General features: G+C 40.0%; 1 protein-coding gene across 21 annotated transcripts in view; it reads left to right on the plus strand.

Moving 5' to 3' along the window:
- jakmip3 (Janus kinase and microtubule interacting protein 3) overlaps positions 1-21,154 on the plus strand; it is a 377,671-nt gene that overhangs the window by 218,989 nt on the left and 137,528 nt on the right. For all 21 annotated transcript variants that reach the window (XR_015760937.1, XR_015760934.1, XR_015760936.1 and 18 more), the window contains 4 exons: positions 10,656-10,787; positions 14,008-14,043; positions 14,968-15,027; positions 19,141-19,269. Coding sequence is in view for 8 of the 21 variants with exons in the window: in XM_043712580.2 (XP_043568515.1) it covers positions 10,656-10,787; positions 14,008-14,043; positions 14,968-15,027; positions 19,141-19,269 (357 nt within the window). In the remaining 13 variants the exon portion in view is untranslated. The remainder of the gene's footprint in view (positions 1-10,655; positions 10,788-14,007; positions 14,044-14,967; positions 15,028-19,140; positions 19,270-21,154) is intronic.

Below are 21,154 nucleotides of genomic sequence, written 5' to 3' on the forward strand. Positions count from 1 at the left end.
TTAATCTCAGGGCTTGCCTTAAGCATGTCCTTTTTCACTGAATATCTAAACGCCAAGTCTACTCTTCTACTTATAAAGCAGGTCCTTATAATCAATTTCTTATTAATAACTTAAAAGTTATTTGTTCTACTCTCTTGTTCCTGAACTGAACCTTCCAGGCATCCCAAAAACTATCCCACAAATGAAAAATAACAGGGGTGGCTAGGAATCTTCTTTATTCAATATATTCCTTCAACAAATCAAGCTTCAATTTGTTTAGTTGTTTAATTCAGCTTTTAATTACTTTTTATTCATTTGTGAGATACGAGTGTCGTTGGCTGGTCAGCATTTATTGCCCATCCCTAGTTGCCCTTGAGAAGGTGGTGCTTTCTTGAGCCGCTGCAGAGTACCTCCTGTGGGTTGACCCACAATGCCTTAAGGGAGGGAATTCCAGGGGTTTGACCCATGACAGTGAAGGAATGGCGATATATTTCTAAGCCAGGATGGTGAGATGTTTGGAGGGGGACTTGAAGGTTGTGGGGTTCCCACGTATCTGCTGCCCTTGTCCTTCCAGATGGAAATGGTTGTGGGTTTGGAAGGAGTCTAATCTTCTGGAATTTTTTGAGGATGTAACTCTGAAGATGGACGAGGGAGATCCAGTAGATGTAGTGTACCTGGACTTTCAGAAAGCTTTTGATAAAGTCCCACATAGGAGGTTAGTGAGCAAAATTAGGGTGCATGGTATTGGGGGCAAAGTACTAACTTGGATTGAAGGTTGGTTGGCTGACAGGAAACAAAGAGTAGTGATAAACGGCTCCATTTCAGAATGGCAGACAGTGACCAGTGGGGTACCGCAGGGATCAGTGCTGGGACCGCAGCTTTTTACAATATATATTAATGACATAAAAGATGGTATTAGTAATAACATTAGCAAATTTGCTGATGATACTAAGCTAGGTGGCAGGGTGAAATGTGAGGAGGATGTTAGGAGTTTACAGGGTGACCTGGACAGGTTAGGTGAGTGGTCAGATGCATGGCAGATGCAGTTTAATGTGGATAAATGTATGGTTATCCACTTTGGTGGCAAGAACAGGAAGGCAGATTACTACCTAAATGGAATCAATTTAGGTAAAGGGGCAGTACAAAGAGATCTGGGTGTTCTTGTACACAAGTCAATGAAGGTAAGCATACAGGAACAGCAGGTAGTGAAGAAGGCTAATAGCATGCTGGCCTTCATAACAAGAGGGATTGAGTATAGAAGCAAAGAGGTTTTTCTGCAGCTGTACAGGGCCCTGGTGAGACCACACCTGGAGTATTGTGTGCAGTTCTGGTCTCCAAATTTGAGGAAAGACATTCTGAGAGAGAGTGCAGCGTAGGTTCATGAGGTCAATTCCTGGAATGGCGGGACTACCTCACGCTGAAAGACTGGAGCGACTGGGCTTGTATACCCTTGAGTTTAGAAGACTGAGAGGGGATCTGATTGAGACATATAAGAATATTAAAGGATTGGACACTCTGGAGGCAGGAAACATGTTTCCGCTGATGGGTGAGTGCCGAACTAGAGGACACAGCTTAAAAATACAGGGTAGACCATTTAGGACAGAGATGAGGAGAAACTTCTTAACCCAGAGAATGGTGGCTGTATGAAATGCTCTGCCCCAGAGGGCAGTGGAGCCCCAGTCTCTGGATTCATTTAAGAAAGAGTTGGATAGAGCTCTCAAGGATAGTGGAATCAAGGGTTATGGAGATAAGGCAGGAACAGGATACTGATTAAGGATGATCAGCCATGATCATATTGAATGGTGGTGCAGGCTCGAAGGGCAGAATGGCTTACTCCTGCACCTATTGTCTATTGTACTGTCTGAGGATCTTGAGTAAATTTCTGCAGTGTATATTATAGATAGTATGCACTGCTGCTACTAAGCATCAGTAGCGGAGAGAGTGGATGCTTGTAAATATGGTGCCAGTCAAACAGACTGCTTTGTCCTGGATGATGTCAAGCTTCTTGAGTGTTGTTGGAGCTGCACCTATCCAGGCAAGTGGGGAATATTCCATTAAATTCCTGACTTGTGCCTAGTAGATGATGGACAAGCTTTGGCGAGTCAGGAGGTGGGTTCTAACTGCAATATTCCTAGCCTCTGATGTGGTCCTGTAGCTACTGTTTTTGTGTGACAATTCTATTTGAGTTTCTGGTCAATGGTCATCACCAGGATGTTGACAGTGGGGGATTCAGTGCTGGTAACTCCATTGAATGTCAACTGGCAGTGATTAGATTGTCTCTTATTGGTGATTGTCATAGCCTAGCATTTGTGTGCTGAAAATCTCACTTGTCAATTGCCAGCCCAATCCAGATCTTGTTGCATTTGAGCTGCTTCAGTATCTGAGGAGTTGTGAGTGGCGCTGAGCATTGTATAGTAATCAGTGAACATCCCCACTTCTAACCTGAAGATGGAGGGAAGGTCATTAATGAAGCAGCTGAAGATGGTTGGGCCTAGGACACCACCCTGAGGAACTCCTGCAGAGATAGCCTGTTGCTGAGGTGAATGACCTCCAACAACCACAAATATCTTCCTATGTGCCAGGTATGACTCCAACCACCGGAGAGCTTGCCCTCAGATATCCATTGATTCAGGTTTTGCTTGATGTCACACTCAGTCAAATGCGGCCTGATGTTTAAGACCTGTCAGCTCACCTCTGAAATTCAGCTCTTTTGTCCATGTTTGAAGCAAAGGTATAATGAGGTCAGGAGCTGAGTAGTGTCGTGGAGAAAATATAGAGAATCACCAGGAGACGCAGAGAATTCTTCAAGAAGAAGGTCTTTTATTTGCAAACAAAAAACCGTGACATTGAGAAAGCAGATTCTTGAATGCCCACGAACCTTAGGGTCTGTGGATTTTAATTTTTTTTTATCATGTTTCTGTTAGCTTATCAGCGTGTCCAACTATATTAATCAAAGTACCTCACTCGAGCTACACAATAAACCAGTGATGTTAGTTCCCATTATCTCTTTAGTTGTACATTCTACTTAATGTTATTCTAATGTCATGGTTAGATATTTATTAGCACCTCTTTGCAACAATGGTCTTTATTCCAGACCCTACTTAATATTTTCCTAATGTCATGATTAGATATTTATTATTATCTCTGCTACAGTGATCTTCCATTCCAGACTAACCTGCCATGATAGATATTTAGCTATCCCATCTATTACAATAGTCTTCAAGCTGACTCTACTAACTATTAATTAGCTATTTTAATGTCATGTCCCAAATATTTATAGTCCCAATCCTGTCATAATAACACTTAACAGGAAAACTACCTCTACTAACTGTTATCTCATCTTGCCATAGTGACCTTTCGGCCTTAACCTTACTCTGCTAATTGGTGTATTCCACTATTCTTATCCCATCCTGCCTTCCACAGACCACAGATTGCCAGTGGTCTTCATGCTTTAATCCTTCCCATGCTTTCATGCTCTTTATTTTTCATAGTGGCCCTGGTGAAACCCAAACTAGGCATCATTGTGTCTGTGCTGCTTATTAGCAATGCTGATGCCACCTTCCATCACTTTATTGATGATCGAGATTGGGTGGTAATTGAATGGGTTGGATTTGTCCTGCTTTTTATGTACAGGCCATAACTGGGTAATTTTCCACATTGTTGGATGGATGTCAATGTTGTAACTGCACTGGAACAGCTTGGTTGAGGGGAGCAGCAAGTTATGGAGCCCACGTTTTCAGTACTATTGCTGGAAGATTGTCAGCGCGCATAGCCTTTGCAGCATCCAGGGCCTCCAATTGTTTCTTGATACACATGGAGTAAATCGAATTGACTGAAGACTGGATTCTGTGATGCTGGGGACCCCTGGAGGAGGCTGAGACGATCATCCACTCAGCACTTCTGACTGAAGATTGTTGCAAATGAATCAGCCTTATCAGCACTTATTTGCTGGGCTCCTCCATCAATGAGGATAGGAATATTTATAGAGCCTGCTCCTCCAGCGGGTTGTTTAATTTATTCTTTTTGTATAGAATGCTTCTTTATGTCACCAACCATAAATTTTAATCCTGAAGCTTTATTCTAAATGTTTTTCAAAAATAAAAGCTCTCAATGCATTTCGAGTACACTTTGAGAAATCTTTACAGGGTGATACTGGAATCCTGAGTTAGAATTAGAATCCCTACAGTCTGGAAACAAGCCCTTTGGCCCAACAAATCCACACTGACCCTCTGAAGAGTAACCCACCCAGACCCATTCCTCCTACCCTATTAGTCTACATTTCCCCTGACTAATGCACCTAACCTACACATCCCTGAACACTATGGGCAATTTAGCATGGCCAATTCACCTAACCTGCACATCTTTGGACTGTGGGAGGAAACTGGAGCACTTGGAGGGAACCCATGCAGACACGGAGAGAATGTACAAGTTCCATACAGACTGTCGCCTGAGGCTGGAATCGAACCCGGGTCCCTGGCGCTGTGAGGCAGCAGTGCTAGAGTAGAGTAGCTAAAAATCACACAGCAACAGATTTATTTGGAAGCACTAGCTTTCGGAGTGCTGCTCCTTCATCAGGTGGTTGTGGAGTATAAGATTGTAAGACACAATTTATAGCAAATTTATTTTCAGTGTGATGTAACTGAAATTATGTATTCAAAAAGACCTGGATTGTTTGTTAAGTCTCTCATCTTTTAGAATGACCATGTTGGCTTCAGTTCTTTCATGTGTAAATCGCAAAACTTTTTTAAAAAGTTACATTCTTAAGTAAACTTTAACAATTAATGTCATGTCAGCCCAGATAATGCATTGAAGGTGTGAGGTGCCCTGTGTGAGAATGTCACAATGGTCAGACTGATTCTAATCTAAAAAATGGGTTTACAGAATCTTACATGGATTCATGCAGTTTTTGAGCAAAATAAAATGTAATTCTGCAAGTACAAATTCACCCCAATCTCACACTTATATATGTGTGTGTGAGATTGTGGGTGTGTATAGGAGGGTGGGGGGGGGGGGGGGGGGGAGGGAGGGGGGGGGGGGTGGTGTTATGACTGTCTGTGAGATAGTGTGTGTATGTGTGAGTGTAAAGGGGGAGATGTCTGTGAGAGGGTGTGAGTGTGGGAGTGTATATGTTAGCATATGGAGAGGGTCTGCGTGAGTGTGTGTGTATATATATATATATATATATAGTGCAATAGGGTCACCTGTAGTATGATATGAACCCAACGTCCCAGTTGAGGCCATCCACATGGGTTATGTCACACTGTAAACTTTTGCTATAAATCCTGTGTCTTTCAATCTTATACTCCACAACCACCTCCTGAAGGAGCAGCGCTCTGAAAGCTAGTGCTTCCAAACAAACCTATTGGACTATAACCTGGTGTTCTGTGATTTTTAACTTTGTACACCCAGTCCAACACCGACATCTCCAAATCAAGAGCAGAGTAGCTTTTTATTTGTCATTTCTACCATATACAATGGATACAGTAAAAACGAGACAGCCAAGGGTGCTACATGGACAGCACAGACTACAATCATATACGGCATAAAAAGTGCAAAACATACAAGTTACAGTATAATAGAAGAATGATAAATAATAATTATTAATAATAATAATAATAATAATAACTCAAAGCCGTGCAAAGAATTTCAGATTGGAAAGAGTCCGATCATACTGTGTTAAGGAGCCTGATAGCTCAGGGGAAGAAACTGTTGCACAGTCTGGCTGTGAGAGATCGAATGCTCCGGTATCTTCTGCCAGACAGCAGGAGGGAGAAGAGTTTTAGTGAGGGATGTGTGGGGTTTCCACAGTGTTGTTCGCCTTTCAGATGCAGCATGTGGAATAAATGTCTGTAATGGAGGAAAGAGAGACGCTGATGATCTTCTCAGCTGTCCTCACTATCCGTTGTAAGGTCTTACAATCCGAGACAGTACAATTCCCGAACCAGGAAGTAATGCAGCAGCTCAGGCTACTCTCCATGAACCCTCTGTAGAATGTGGTGAGGATGATGGGGGTGGGTGGAGTTGGGCTTCCCTCAGCCTGCGCAGAAAGTAGAGATGCTGCTGGGTTTTCTTGGCTAAGGAGCTGGTGTTGAGGGTCCAGGTGAGATTCTCTGCCAGGTGTATGCCAAGGTGGATGCTAACCACTGATTCACCCTGCCACCCCAAAAATAGAGGTAGATGTGCTTCTAACTGTAACTTGTGAAAAGATCAATATCCATGCCATAACGCTCTGATTTGCAAAATGCACTCTGACAATAGAGTAGGACATCAACATGAAGCCAAATGACCTTCCATGGTTTTGGTCTATACTTAATACATTTGCTCCATGGCCTTTGGACTAGTTAAGTCTGCAATATTCCATAACTGGTTAAGGCTAGAACTTATAAGTTATTGATCTTGTAACCAATGATAACAAACAGAGTTGAACGTTCCTTAATTCTCTTCAGTACTGATTTGGTGCCATATTGTGATTCAGTCTCCTAAAGGAGTTTCAATTATTCTAATGGTCTTAAATAATTAGGAGCAGGAGCTTTCAAATTAAACCTTAACACATTTTCCAAATGGTGGCACATCAAACCCTAAAGGGGCATTAGTGAGGGAAGAACTGTCTAAAATGCAGCACAAGTGGCAAATTCATTTTCTTTCCAAAATGAATCATTTCCTTTTCTTTTTAGATGATTAAAAAATAATATTAAATTCCCTTACGCAAGATAATTATGCTTTTATTCACAATTTGTTTTAAAATGTCTGCACTTCAGTGCTCCAAATGAGTGAAATATGGAGCAGAGCAGCAGTTCTGGTCACAAGTGCTTTCCCCTATCTATTGTGTGCTACATCTGTACATGACCCAAGCATGGCACTGAAAAATCTTACATGGATATGCCTATGGAAATTCTCATGTTACAATGAACTTGGTAGGGCTGTTGCGGTGCAGTGGCATTGTCCCTAGCTTTGACCTAGAAGGCTCAGGTTGAAGTGCTGTTTTAGAGGTGTGTCATCACAAATCTGGTCATAGAGTCATAGAGATGTACAGCATGGAAACAGACCCTTTGGTCCAACCCGTCCATGCCGACCAGATATCCCCACCCAATCTAGTCCCACCTGCCAGCACCCGGCCCAAACCCTTCCTATTCATATACCCATCCAAATGCCTCTTAAATGTAAATATTGTCCAGCCTCTACACTACATTATAGTCCAACAGGTTTATTTGAAAACACTACTTATACACTCAATGGTAAGGTCCTAGGGAGTGTTGCTGAACAAAGAGACCTTGGAGTGCAGGTTCATAGCTCCTTGAAAATGGAGTCGCAGGTAGATAGGATAGTGAAGAAGGCGTTTGGTATGCTTTCCTTTATTGGTCAGAGTATTCAGTACAGGAGTTGGGAGGTCATGTTGCGGCTGTACAGGACATTGGTCAGGCCACTGTTGGAATGTTGAGTACAATTCTGGTAGCCTTCCTATCGGAAAGATGTTGTGAAACTTGAAAGAGTTCAGAAAAGATTTACAAGGATGTTGCCAGAGTTGGAGGATTTGAGCTATAGGGAGAGGCTGAACAGGCAGGGGCTGTTTTCCCTGGAGTGTCGGAGGCTGAGGGGTGACCTTATAGAGGTTTACAAAATTATGAGGGGCATGGATAGGGTAAATAGGCAAATAGGGTAAATTTTCCCTGGGGTCGGGGAGTCCAGAACTAGAGGGTATAGGTTTAGGGTGAGAGGGGAAAGATATAAAAGAGACATAAGAGGCAACCTTTTCACACAGAGGGTTGTACGGGTATGGAATGAGCTGCCAGAGGAAGTAGTGGAAGCTGGTACAATTGCAACATTTAAGAGGCATTTGGATGCGTATATGAATAGGAAGGGTTTGGAGAGATATGGGCCGGGTGCTGACAGGTGGGACTAGATTGGGTTGGGATATCTGGTCCGCATGGACGGGTTGGACCAAATTGTCCGTTTCCATGCTGTAGCATGCTTTCTATGACTCTATGACTACTTTTCGGAGCGTTGCTCCTTCATCAGACACTAGATCATGAAGGAGCAGCGCTCTGAAAGCTTGTGTTCCCGAATAAACCCATTGGACTGTAACTTGCTATGGTGATTTTTTACCTTGTCCAACCCAGTCCAATATCGTCATCTCCAGATTGTAATAAATCTGAGCAGATTGATTAAAGTGAAGTCTACAGTGGCCATGATTGTCATGACACTGTCTGTGACAGTGACTCATCATATCAGCAGGCAGATCCTTTTTTCAGAAATCCCGTGTTAAATTGGTCACTGACTTGCAGCATAGCCTGCATCACAGACGGTTTTTAGTGTTTGGCAAGTATTTGTGCCCCCCCTTTCCTGTTAACTCCCCCCAGGTAAAACTATTATTCCTGCTTCTTTTATCGGCCAGCTTGGTTTACAGCACTAACTCATAGGTATCAGTGAAAAGCTACTTAATCCATCTTCCATCAAGTTCTTTGTCTTTTTTAAGTTCCTCCTTAATTATCAGGTTTAATGATCTGATCTACAAAATTATATACATTTTGTACATTCACTTGCCCATAGATCTTACAAATAGAGACATTTTGGATTTATCCTAACCCGAGCAAATTATGAAAGAAAATCGGAATTAAAACTGTGTAAATTCCACCAGGAAAGATCATTGACAAGCTCAAAGCCATTCTTCTCAAAGACTTTTCTGCGCAATCAATTCTGGCCAAAAGCACTTTAGATTTCTGGAAAAGGTCAGAGCACAAAAATACCTCAGCAAAAGGATGGCAGTTGGATGTTGCTTTAAGGAATGTAGATCAGACTTAGTTAAATAACAATGAACAAAAATTGTAAAAACTAAAGGAAATAATTCTACACATTGCGGAGAAAAGCTCAAAAGTTGGCAAATTCCAGCCTGAGAGTCCTTGTTTTATTCAATCCCACAAAATTAATGAGCAGAAAATCAGTGTTCGATTTTATAACTATTCATGAGAGCTCTGAACCCTGCCAAGAGTCCCAGCACTTGGAACAACTGCTCATAAATTATTTGTCTTTGAATGCTTGCAACCCATTTTAAATTGGCCACTGAACTTCAGAGAAGATTATCTATGATTGAGCAGAGGTTGATGCTGGATTGAATTTCACATAGCCAAACCATGGAAATTATTGAGCTGGAGAAGGCTAAGTCACAGCAGTTCAGTGATTGGTGTTTTTTCTGAAGCTGCTGTTTGAGAAACACAGAGGAAGATTCCCTAGATGATTGGGTCTAGCAACATTGTAAATGCATTCAGGAAGAATTGCTTCTGATTTTTCTGTGAATAACAACCAGAATGATTATATACCCGTTAAGGCAATTTTACATTAAATCCAGATTTAAATTGGATGAGGGACTGCTTGATGTTGACACTGGACAGAAGAGTGTTTCTGCCCTCAGCACTAGCCATCACGCCCTGTATATCGATCTGAACGCAATTTATTCTCTGTGCAGGCTTCTCCTGGAGGAGACAAAGAAACAGTCACTGATGCTGCAATTAATGACCTCCTTTGTTGATTTTGGAGGATTCGTAATCACAGTTATCTAATGTAGGCAGTTGATAATCTATATCAATTTCAGGTAGCGACTTAAGAAGCGACTGTTCAATATAATATTTTAGTGACTTAGAGAAAGAAACTATGCGACTGTGACAGATGAAAATGTTTCGCCAATCCTGAGGCTGGCTGTAAATCGGAGAAGCAGCAGGTTTGAAGTGGTGGGGTGTTCACCCATACTTCATGTGGTCTTTGATGAAGACAGTCTTTGTTCTTCCCTTGTGATAATGTAGAGGAACTCCTGGTCTTCTCCTAAGAAGATGGTGGCTTGTTTCCCTGCATCATCTTGCCCCCTCTCTCTCTACCTACCACTGTTGATAGACATTATTTTGGGTGCTGACTGTCTGTGCTGTGTCAATCACCTGTGTAAACCCTCTCCAGGAACTGCAGGACCATGGACAGCTACTGATAATGCTAGGATAACACTGTTCCCTTGCCCACCTCCATTTGAAAGTCAATTTCCATTCTTTCTAAGAATAAAAATGTATTTGCAAAAATACATTTTTGCCACCCAATGAATCTTTTGTTTATGCTTATGGAAGGCTGGTTATGACTGTAACATAGTTAAATGAGATCTCATACTTTACATGGAATATAAAATATGGAATACAAGAGAACACAGTTTTAAAGGATATTCCAATTTCCAACATCTTAAAAATCCTACTAAACTGTCTCTTTCTTATCCATTATGAGGTGCATTCAAAACCTTTATAAATTCATTGGTGTATCACATTTGGAACAGAAAGCATTGTTTTCATGGTGATGTCCTATCAACGGACAATCCATTTACTGCCTTTACTAAATATATTTTAACTTCTCAATGTGAGGCTGTAACTCTGCTGTTACCATCATAGTCCACACACACCTTAAGACATTTAATTTAAATGTGGGTCATTTTCAGTTTTCTCAAGGAGAGGGCATGAAAAAAATAAATCAGGATTCACCACTTCTGTTTGAAACTGGGAAATTGTAGTGAACCATCAAACCATGAAAAGGAAAGGCAAAAGTCATAACAAAATAAACTGAAAATGTATGCAGGATGTTTACCACACTTTTGAAGAATTCTTTCAAATGTGTTTTGATTTTCATCTGTTTTTATTGTACCCTCTATGTAGAAGGAAAAGGTGGGGACTATACGCCGACCAAGCTCCTTAAATGATCTAGATCAGAGTTATGAAGAAAAAGAAAATGAACTTCTTCGAATGCAAGTTATTGAACAGCAAAATATCATTGATGATCTCAGTAAGGTAATAAAGCAATTATTTAAATACATTGGGGCAATGCTGTCTTCATTATTACTTCCAGATTAAATTGTTTCCTTTGCATAGATTTGACTTCAGATAATTTTCAATAAGTAATAAATTTGCAATGACTAGCTTTTAACGTGCACATTCAGCACTTGTCCAGGATCAAACATTTCTGGTTAACTAAATGGTTTGCTTTATGGTTGTTGCTGAGGTGTGCAAATAAGAAGGTCCCAGATTTGGTTTCTGGACTGTGCTGGATTTTCTGATTTCAGAGGAATAGGGGTTGACTAGGTTAAAGTTATCCCCTTTCTCTAGCTTTGAGGGGTAAAAAATAAACTCGTAAATTGCTTTCTAAAACTTCCATTGGAAGATATGCAGCTCTGGATGTTAGCGCAGGATACAATTGTGCTTGGCTGCGATGTTACTTCTACCACATCAAATTGGCGGTCATTTTGTAACTTGCTTTCCCACTGCAGTACGCACATTATTAACCAACTCTGCAAAGTTCTGATCCATATTCATTAATGCACAGTGCAGTAGAATGGAATATTTCATCTGATGTAGTTAAGTGGAAAAAAACTAGATCGGACATTTGTGATTTTGTCACATATTGTTTAATATTATTGATTCTCATTTGTACGTCAAAAGCATTAGGGTTAGGGTTAGGTTTTTGTTGACAGGTAACTGAGGCAGCACACCACAAGCTGCCTTTTTTTTTTCATTTTTGATGCATTTGTATGGCCCAATGTTGTGTTAGTTTAACCCTGATGCCAAGGTTGGAGAAAGTAATATCTGAATGTTGCTTCAAGTCTCCCAGGCCTGCAGGTGTTTTGTGGATTACTCAGATTATTACAAAGTTAAAAATCACACAACACCAGGTTATAGTCCAACAGGTTTACTTAGAAGCACTAGCTTTTGGAACACTGCTCCTTCATCAGGTAGTCGTGGAGTGTCTGTGGCGATATGTATGATCTTCTTGGAAATCCTTTGCACTTTGAGCCAGCCGTTAGTGGTGTCGATGGTAGTCATGATGTGGACGTGCCAGTGTTGGACGGGGGTGAACAAAGTTAAAAATTGCACACCAGGTTATAGTCCAACAGGTGTATTTGGAAGCACTAGCATTCAGAGTGCTGCTCCTTCATTAGGCCACAGCTACCTGATGAAGGACCAGCATTCCAAAAGCTAGTACTTCCAAATAAACCTGTTGGACTTTAACCTGGTATTGTGTGATTTTTAACTTTGTTCACCCCCGTCCAACACCAGCACTTCCAAATCAGATTATTATATTACTCAATGCTGAAAAAAAACAAAAAAAGTTCGAATGGAGTAACATTTCTTGGGGAATCTTGGTGTTTTGTTACAACTGAGTTCATATGCAGTATATCTTTAAGAGGTATGTTCATGATATCATTAGTGTATCATAGCATACGACCTGAGGGTATAAAGGTCTCAAACTCCAACCTAACAAAGACCACTTGAAGCATGACACACTGATGAAAGCATGCTACTGTTTGTAGCTGAAGTGCTTAACATTAAACTGAAGTTCCTGGGAGTGTCTTGCCTCCATCCTGTCCCAAGATTAAGATCCACAAATCTCTCAGTTCTATAATAAAATAAAGAACTCTGGATGCTGGAAATCTAAAACAAAAACAGAAATTGCTGTAGAAACTCTGAGTTTGGCAAAGCTTTAATGTCTAAAAGGAAGAGAAAACGTTTCTTGTTCAACTGTTGAATGTGCCAGAGAATGAAGTGGAACTGCAGTGCAGGCCAGCTTTGAGCTAGCGTGAGGCAGTGCTGGTAGAGAGTGAGAGTTCAGTGCACCACTGTACAAAGTGTGGATCTCAGGATGTTGAGTTTCTCCAGCAATTTCTGTTTATAAGTCCATTCTTTCTTAGCCATCTCCACTGGTTCCCCAACCTCTAGGGCACTAATGGCCAAATCTTTGCTCACATTAACAAATCCTTCCTACCTTAAGCCTATCTTTGTGAATTCCACTTTCCCCAAGCACTAGCTGGTATTCTGTCTTTTCATGGCACTATGTAGACATACTTAACCACTCTCTATCATTATTGATACAGCCCATCATTCACACTGGAATTAATTGCCTAAACACTTTTTTTTCCCCACTTTGACTATGACTTTAAAAACCTTCCCCTTAGACTGGATGGGCCTGCTTGTTTAGAGAAAGTGAAAACTGCAGATGCTAGAGGTCAGAGTTGATGAGTGTGGTGCTGGAAAATCACAGATGGTCAGGCAGCATACGAGGAGCGGGAGAGTTGACGTTTTGGGCACAAGCTTATGCTCGAAACATCGACTGTCCTGCTCCTTGGATGCTGCCTGACTGGCTGTGCTTTTCCAGCGCCACACTCTTCGACTCTGGCCTGCTTCTTTGTCTGATGTTCTATCCAGTTGGCTCTGCTACAAACATGTCTCTGTCCTAATTTATTCATTAAAAACCAAAAGATGCTGGAAATCAGAAACAAAAACAGAAATAGCTGGAAAAGCTGAGCAGGTCTGGCAGCATCTGTGGAGAGAAATCAGAGTTAACATTTCAGGTTCAGTGACACGCAATTAATTTAGGATATCTGGATGAGTTGAATTGAAGGGTCAGTTTCTGTGCTGTACAACTCTATGACTCTATATTTAAAATAAAGTTGATCTAGCCTAAGCAAAGCCAGACACCTAATTTCAGCGTACTGCAGTTTTAAAAAGAAATAGTGGCAGTTCTTAATGTTGCTGGCATAAAATGTGGCTTTATTGGACACGAAACATTAACTTTGATTTCTCTCCACAGATGCTGCCAGACCTGCTGAGCTTTGCCGGCAATTTTTGGTGTTTTTGTTTCTAATTTATTCATTGCTTGCTTTATGAAGTGCCTGGCATGTTTTGTTTAATTAAAGCTGTGATTTGAATGCTACGGTTTCCACTGTTGTTAACCCAATCTGTCAGTCTGTTGAAAGTGTTTGTTCTTTATTAAGCCTGCCATGTCAGTGCAAGTTATTATCCTGGCTTCCTGCCATATGAATGAAATATTTTGAATTCCAACTTTGGAAAGTCTAGTTTCAGTGTGACATGACGAATAAATGAAGCCAGCAAGAAAGAAATCAGTAAAAGTATGGCACTTCTCCATGTTTCTAATTATGACACTTTTACCTTGCCTTTTGCTTTACAGTCACTGTCATTTTCTGATTACTGTCGCAATTTTTAACTTCTTTTATAGGCATTGGAGACAGCCGGTTATGTCAAGAGTGTCATAGTAAGTAACAGAATCCAATATTATTAGCTCAAAGGTGTCAGAAGTACACATAGTGCGATCGACATTGGTTTCTGAGAAATGTGACACCCTGGGTATCCCAAAGTTCTCTCCAGCCCTGGCTATGTTCTTTCAGCAGGATGAAGATGCTAATGTTAGAGGAGTTTCTTTATATACCTGCAAGCAAAGTGGGGAATTATATACTTCTGAATCATCATAATAACACCAACAGAAATATTTTTGTAGCTGGGAAGAAATCAGCAAACCAAGCCTGCTCACTAAATTCTTGAAATAAAGTCTAGTCCAAAGCAGGTGGTTCTAAAGCAAGCTCCAAAGACTGAGAGAGAATGGTTTCTAATATTATATTCACCCCTACCCATCGATATCCTGATCTTTAAGTATGGTGCAGTGACAAGCCAAGTACCTATGCATAGGTTAGCATTGCTCAGGACTGGTTTCTTCATAAGTCATCCAAAATGCATTAGGATTTAAAGATTCTTCAAAATCCAGTAATTTAGAGATTTGAATCACTATCAAGTATGAAAGGTTCAACAAATCTTCATCATAAAATCTGATCTCAGAGAAGTTCCTGATCTCAAACATCTGTGCATTGACCTCTACTTCCTTGACTCATTTGTGGCACAGGGTCAAGAGAGGTTGGAAGTGGTAAATATTTAGTCAAGGAAACATTTAATGTGATATAATTTGAAATGTTGTCGAGTTTTATTTATAACATTGGTGAAAGTAATGCAGACAATGAATCAGCAATTAAAATTTCAGATGCCTGAATAAAACTTCAGTCTAATCTTGTAAATTTAATTAGTCCACATTTTTAATTAGTGCTGAAAAGGGATTGTAATCTTACACTATGAGATGACATTTTGAACTATTTTATTTTTGATGCAACTCCGTCTGCTTTGATTGCAGGATCGGGATAAGCTTCTACATTACAGAAAACAGAGGAAGAAAGTTACAAAATCAAGCAAGGTAAAATCAATGGGCTGCTGTCCCCTTCAGAGAGTGATTAGTAGTTCAATATGGAAAGAGAAGACAATTTGTAATTGACATAAAAAATTGGAAAAGGACAGGAACTTTCCTGTGTCTGCATCACCCCCGATTTGTTGTATACAAAGCCTAACTGATGTAATTTCCTGTGGGAGTTCACCTAAGTTCACTTGCAAAGTGTAACCTTCACTTAAGCATTCAAGCATCAGATTACTTTATGCAAAACATCTCAAAAAACGTGCATGTAAACTATTTCAAACAAATGTATGTAAGTTAAAGACAATTCAACCAAAAAGGAAATGTGTCATTGACATTGCAAATATAAACCTTAAATACAGCATGTCACATTTTGTGTTAAAAATCACACAACACCAGGCTATAGTCCAACAGGTTTATTTGGAAGCACTAGCTATCGAGGTGCTGCCCCTTCATCAGGTGGTTGCCAACCTGATGAAGGGGCAGCACCTCGATAGCTAGTGCTTCCAAATAAACCTGTTGGACTAGAACCGGCTGTTGTGTAAGTTTTAACTTTGTCCACCCAGTCCAATACTGGCACCTCCACATCATGACATTTTATGTTTGCAACATTAAGATCTGACACCGCTTTTTTAAAAACTGCAGTAGGCTGAATTAAGTGTCTGTCTTTGCTTAGGCTAGGTTTGACAGTCTTCCTCATTCAGCTTTATTTTCAACATTTAGGGCTAATTACCAAACAAGACGACTGTTTGGAATTGGCACACATTTAGTTTGTGCCATGCAAGTTATGTGTTGCTGTCAGCCTTAAACAGCCTATGATGGCGGGTGAGAGAGAAACCCCATCATAATCATTGGAAATCAGTTGCCCAATGACTGCCAGTTCTGCAGTGAATTCCATCTGTCTGTAAAATTCACCCCTTAGCTTTATGGACATTTGAGCAGATAGTGGTCAATCTTCTAATTTGAAACGTCAGGTCCACAATCTATAGTGTACCCTTTCCTTGTGAGATGTGCTGTTCTGGCATAATATTCATCCCGCGTAATGAATATACAATCCAGAATATCTAGGAGGAGCTTCCTGCCCATTCCAGATACGCCTCTGAGAGTGTGGCTAATCACATAGGAGATAGAATGTTATAAGTCTCTGCCTCTTTTCCCTCATCCTAATACCCAAAAAGTAATGTACACAGAGTGCCAAGATTACAAGTATCAATCTCACAAAATTCAAATATATTAATTGGAGCAAAGTACTGGTCAGAAATTGAAAACTGTTGAATTTCTCCGAATTTTGACAGTTTTCTTTCACACAATAAACAAGTGTCATTTTTTGTCCTTGCTGTAAATTGAGAATGAATTATGATGGGTGCTGACAGGCCAATAATAACCCTTCACTAAAGCTATTAAGCGCTGTGGGTGGGCTCAGTTGGTGTATAGTGAGTTCCAGAGTGGGCAAGACCCAGGTAGGAGGTTCGATGGGTTCAGGAATAAGGTTAAATAAGGGTGCTTAGTTCAGGGAGATCTTTAACTCCTCAGGGAGGAGGTAGCTTTGATGGGCAAAGGTCACTCTTCCATCCCATGACTTTGAACACTTTACAACAGAGAGGAATCTCACTTCTGCCTCATCACACCTACTGTGGCAATGAATTGAATTGAACTGAATTGAATTTATTGTCACGTGTACCGAGGCACAGTGAAAAGCTTTGTCTTGCGAGCAATACAGGCAGATCACAGAGTTAAGTAGCATAGATAGTAAATAATAGGTAAACAGCGGCAAAAACAAAAACACAGGTACAGGCGAATGTTATGAGTTTGTGAGTCCATTCAGTATTCTAGCAATGGTAGGGTAGAAACTGTTGCGAAACAGTGTGTTAGTATAATATAGGGCTCAGCTGAGTTTGAAAGGAATGAAATTGATTCTTAATTGATTATTGATTTACATTTCACAGGAGGGCTCCCAATTTCAGCACCTGCCCACTCTCCCTATTGTGAGGGTGAGTTTGAGGGATAATTACTGACCTATATTACATCCCCTTCTGTCAAAAGCACACATGGTGGTGACATGTAATATCTAGACCAAGGTTCTTGGACTTTGAATTCTGTTTTTCAAGCAGATATATTTAGCCTTAGTGTTTAACCCTATTACTCACTGATAAACTACATAACTAACTATTGATGAGAAACAAAACTCCCAGAGTGCACTAATACTGAAAAAAGAATAGATGAAAATTTCCAGCTTGACCATTTGTTTTTAAAACGCTCCTTGATGTGCAATGCATTTCCAGAATTATGGGGAATTTCATCTGGTCATATTAGACTGATTCCTTGCATATAACCCTGACTGACAAAATGACCTGCAGACATTCCCTTAAGTCCACTTGCACATTTTAAACCCTGTTCCAGTGTACAAATATCCATATTATTTGAATGACTTTCTACAAAAGATCCGAAAAAGATTCATATAATCTGCATCCTGTAGTATTATATAGGCTGAAGCTAATTCTTTAGGAACATAAGGAAACATGCAGTTATGTAAGCTTTAAATACAACATATTGCCACTGATCTTCTGATGGTCAGATAAATGTTCCTGAAGTGTACATGGTAGTAGCACATGGGGATGCCATAGAATCCCTGCTGTAGTAGATTACAAAGGAATTGCCTGGAAAATTGAAGATCATGCTGATTAATTCACTGTTTAGATTGGAGAATTTGGAAGGTTCTGCTGAAGTTAAGTAAACAGTTAGTCAGGAAATGTTAAAATAATTAGTCCAACTGCTATTCAATTGACCCACAACTTACCGCACACCCCTCACCCTGATCCCTTAGAACTCCAGACCCTGATCCGACATTGAAGCGCATGTGCGAGCGTAAATACACACACACACACAGACATACACACACACGCCGCTTCTGCACTAGAAAGTGATGCAATACTTTCTAATATCTGGATTATAATGTAGAATAGCCAGTACATTTCTCCTGCTCAATGTATTTCTTTTTAATACATTTGTAATCATAATATTTATGGTTGGAATGAAAATTATGTGATTTTAACAGAAAACAGTAAAACCTTTACTTGCAGATACAAGAAAAGAAATTTATTCAGTTTTAGTTTATTTTATTTTTAAATAAGAAATATATTTACTCAGCTACCATTAAGAAAATATTGAGCAATGATCTTCAAATACTATTTCACTGTTACCAAAAATCTATTATGTTCAGATTTTCTGCTTATATTTCAGTATTTTCAGTAGACCCAAAAAAGAATTTGATTGATTGATACTTGATTTGTATCATTATTGAAAATTAGTCAAATTTGATCGTCCAGGACTGAAATGTCAGGAATGCTCAGTGCTGCCTCTCTGTGGACACAAATAAAAACAAAAGATGGCATGTCCCTAAAATCATTCCGTTCCTATTAAGCATCACAAGAACAACAGGTATCAAATCCTTGCTCCAAAGCCCCTTAAATAACTAATAGAAAGGGCAAATGTTCTTACTCTTTTTTTTCTTATACTGAACTTCAAATCCAAAGATACTTAGAGACTGAATAGGCTGGGGCTACTTTTCCTGGAGTGTCGGAGGCTGAGGGGTGACTTTACAGAAGTTTATAAAATCAGGAGGGGCATGGATAGGGTGAATAGCCAATGTCTTTTTCCCAGGATAGGGGAGTCCAAAACTAGAGGGCATAGATTAAGATAAAAGGGGAAAGATTTGAAAGGGACCTAAGGGGCAAGTGTTTTTCATGCAGAGGATAGTGCATGTATAGAATAAGCTTCCAGAGGGAGTGGTGGAGCTTGGTACAATTACAACATTTAAAAGGCATCTAGATGGGGACATGATTAGGAAAGGTTTAGAAGGATATGGGCCAAAAGCTGGCAAATGGGACTAGAATTATTTAGGGTATCTGGTCAGCATTGATGAATTAGACTGTACAGCTGTATGACTCTATAATATACTTCTGTGTAGAAATCAATAGAAATCTCAACGTTGTGAAATGAATATCATTCCTAGCTCTTGATACTTGTTAAAAAAAATCTAATTAAAGTTTGATTCACTTTTCTTGCCATTTGCTTGCACATGTTCCATGCATTAATGAGTCTTAAATTTGTAATTTACAGAAGCCAGTTGTGGAGACCTTTTTTGGATACGATGATGAAGCCTCACTGGATTCTGATGGTTCATCCATTTCCTACCAAACTGATAAGACGGATCGAACCCCTTGTACTCCTGAAGATGATCTGGATGAGGTGATATAAACTAGATTGATCCCTTCTTCAATATGACAATAGGCTTTTACTGAGATTACAGCCACCATTAAAGTGAGCTAGTGGAGGTTGCACATTTGAAAGGCTCTGGTGTCAGAGCCTTAGTAGACAAATGCAGTGCATTTTGTAGATGGCACACACTGCCGCCACTGTGTTTTAGTGGTGAAGGGGAATGAATGTTGAAGTTGGTGGATGGGGTGTCAATCAAATGGGTTGCTCCTAGATGCTTTTGATCTTCTTGAGTGTTGCTGGAACTGATTCTTCTGCCTTTGCTAATCTTTTTACATTATATATCTATTTTTGCATATCTATAGAAATGTTTACAGTTTGTACTTATGAGTTTTTGCAGTTTACTTGCATATTCTATTTTCTCTTTATCAGTTTCTTGATTACCCTTTGCTGAATTCTAAAATGCTCCCGATCCTCAAGTTTACTAATTTTACATCAACCTTACAAGCCTCCTCCTTTGATTTAAGATAAACATTAATCTCTCTTGTTAACCACAGTTGACTGACTTTTCCTTCTGAGTTTCTTTGTGCCTCAGATTTATGCATATGTATTGAACAATGTATGTTAATTTTTAAAGATGTTAACCATTGCCATCATGCTCTTTAAAGATGTTTCCTAAACTACCACAGCAATTTGCCACTCATACCATCATAGTTTCCTTTGTTTCGGTTTAAGATCCTCGTTTCAGATTGAATAACATCACTTTAAATCATAACATTAAATTTTTTGATATCATGATTAGTTTTCTCTCAACACATCTTTGCAACAGGATTATTTGTTTTAACTTTCTCAATGCCCATTTAATCAAAGAAATTTAAGGTGAAAGGGGAAAGATTGAAGAGGGACCTAAGAAGCAACTTTTTCACATAGATAGTGGTGAGTGTATGGCATGGGCAGCCTGAAGAAGTGGTGGAGGTTGGTACAATTACAGCATTTAAAATATATCAGGATGGATATATGAATAGGAAGGGATTAGAGGGATATGGGCCAAATACTGGCAAATAGGACTAGATTAATTTAGGATATTTGGTTGGCACAGACGAATTGGCGTGAAGGGTCTGGCTCCGTCATTCAATAAGATCATTTTGACCTTTTTATGGCCTCAGCTCCACTTACCCACCCATTCACCACACCCTTAATTCCTTGACTGTTCAAAAATCTTTGCCTTAAAAACATTCAATGAGTTTGTCTCAACTGCTTCACTGGGCAGGGAATTCCACACATTCCTAACACTTTGGGTGAAGAAGTTCCTCCTCAACTCAGTCCTAAATCTGCTCCCCCTAATGTTGAGATATGGTCAAGTTTCAATCCTTGCTTCTTTCTTATCTATTCCCGCCATAATTTTATATGTTTCTATGAGATCCCCCTTCATTCTTCTAAATTCCAACAAGTGTAGTCCCAATCTCCTCAGTCCTTTTCTGCTTGCACTCTCTGAACCTGTGGTGTGACCACTTCAATTAAGATGTTATCCATGTTATTCTCGCCCTTGTAGATGCACCATAATAACTCCAAACGACGTTCAAGTTCCAAAACCCGGAGGCCTTGGAAAGCACCCAAGACTTCCCAATTGGGACAGTTTGTGCATTCCTCTACTGTCTGTAAGATAGTACCATTCACCTCATCCCTCCCAATCACTTTCTGTGCAGCTCTGGTTATCTAGCTGCCTCCTGACTGCATGTCCCATTTTCCCTGAAGTGGTATGCACATCGTTCTGGTATAACATGTGATTCATCAGCATTAATTCGCTGTAACACGACTGGGGACACTGTTTGGATAACGTGAACTTTCTGATGAACGGGTATAGCAGTTCTCTGTAGCAATCTTCTACAGCGTGATTTTCTATAGCGGTTTTTCCATA

The sequence above is a fragment of the Chiloscyllium plagiosum genome, unplaced genomic scaffold, assembly GCF_037043375.1.
Source record: "Chiloscyllium plagiosum isolate Xiang-an unplaced genomic scaffold, Cpla_swu_hap1 HiC_scaffold_22, whole genome shotgun sequence".
In the NCBI taxonomy this organism is placed as follows: Eukaryota; Metazoa; Chordata; class Chondrichthyes; order Orectolobiformes; family Hemiscylliidae; genus Chiloscyllium; species Chiloscyllium plagiosum.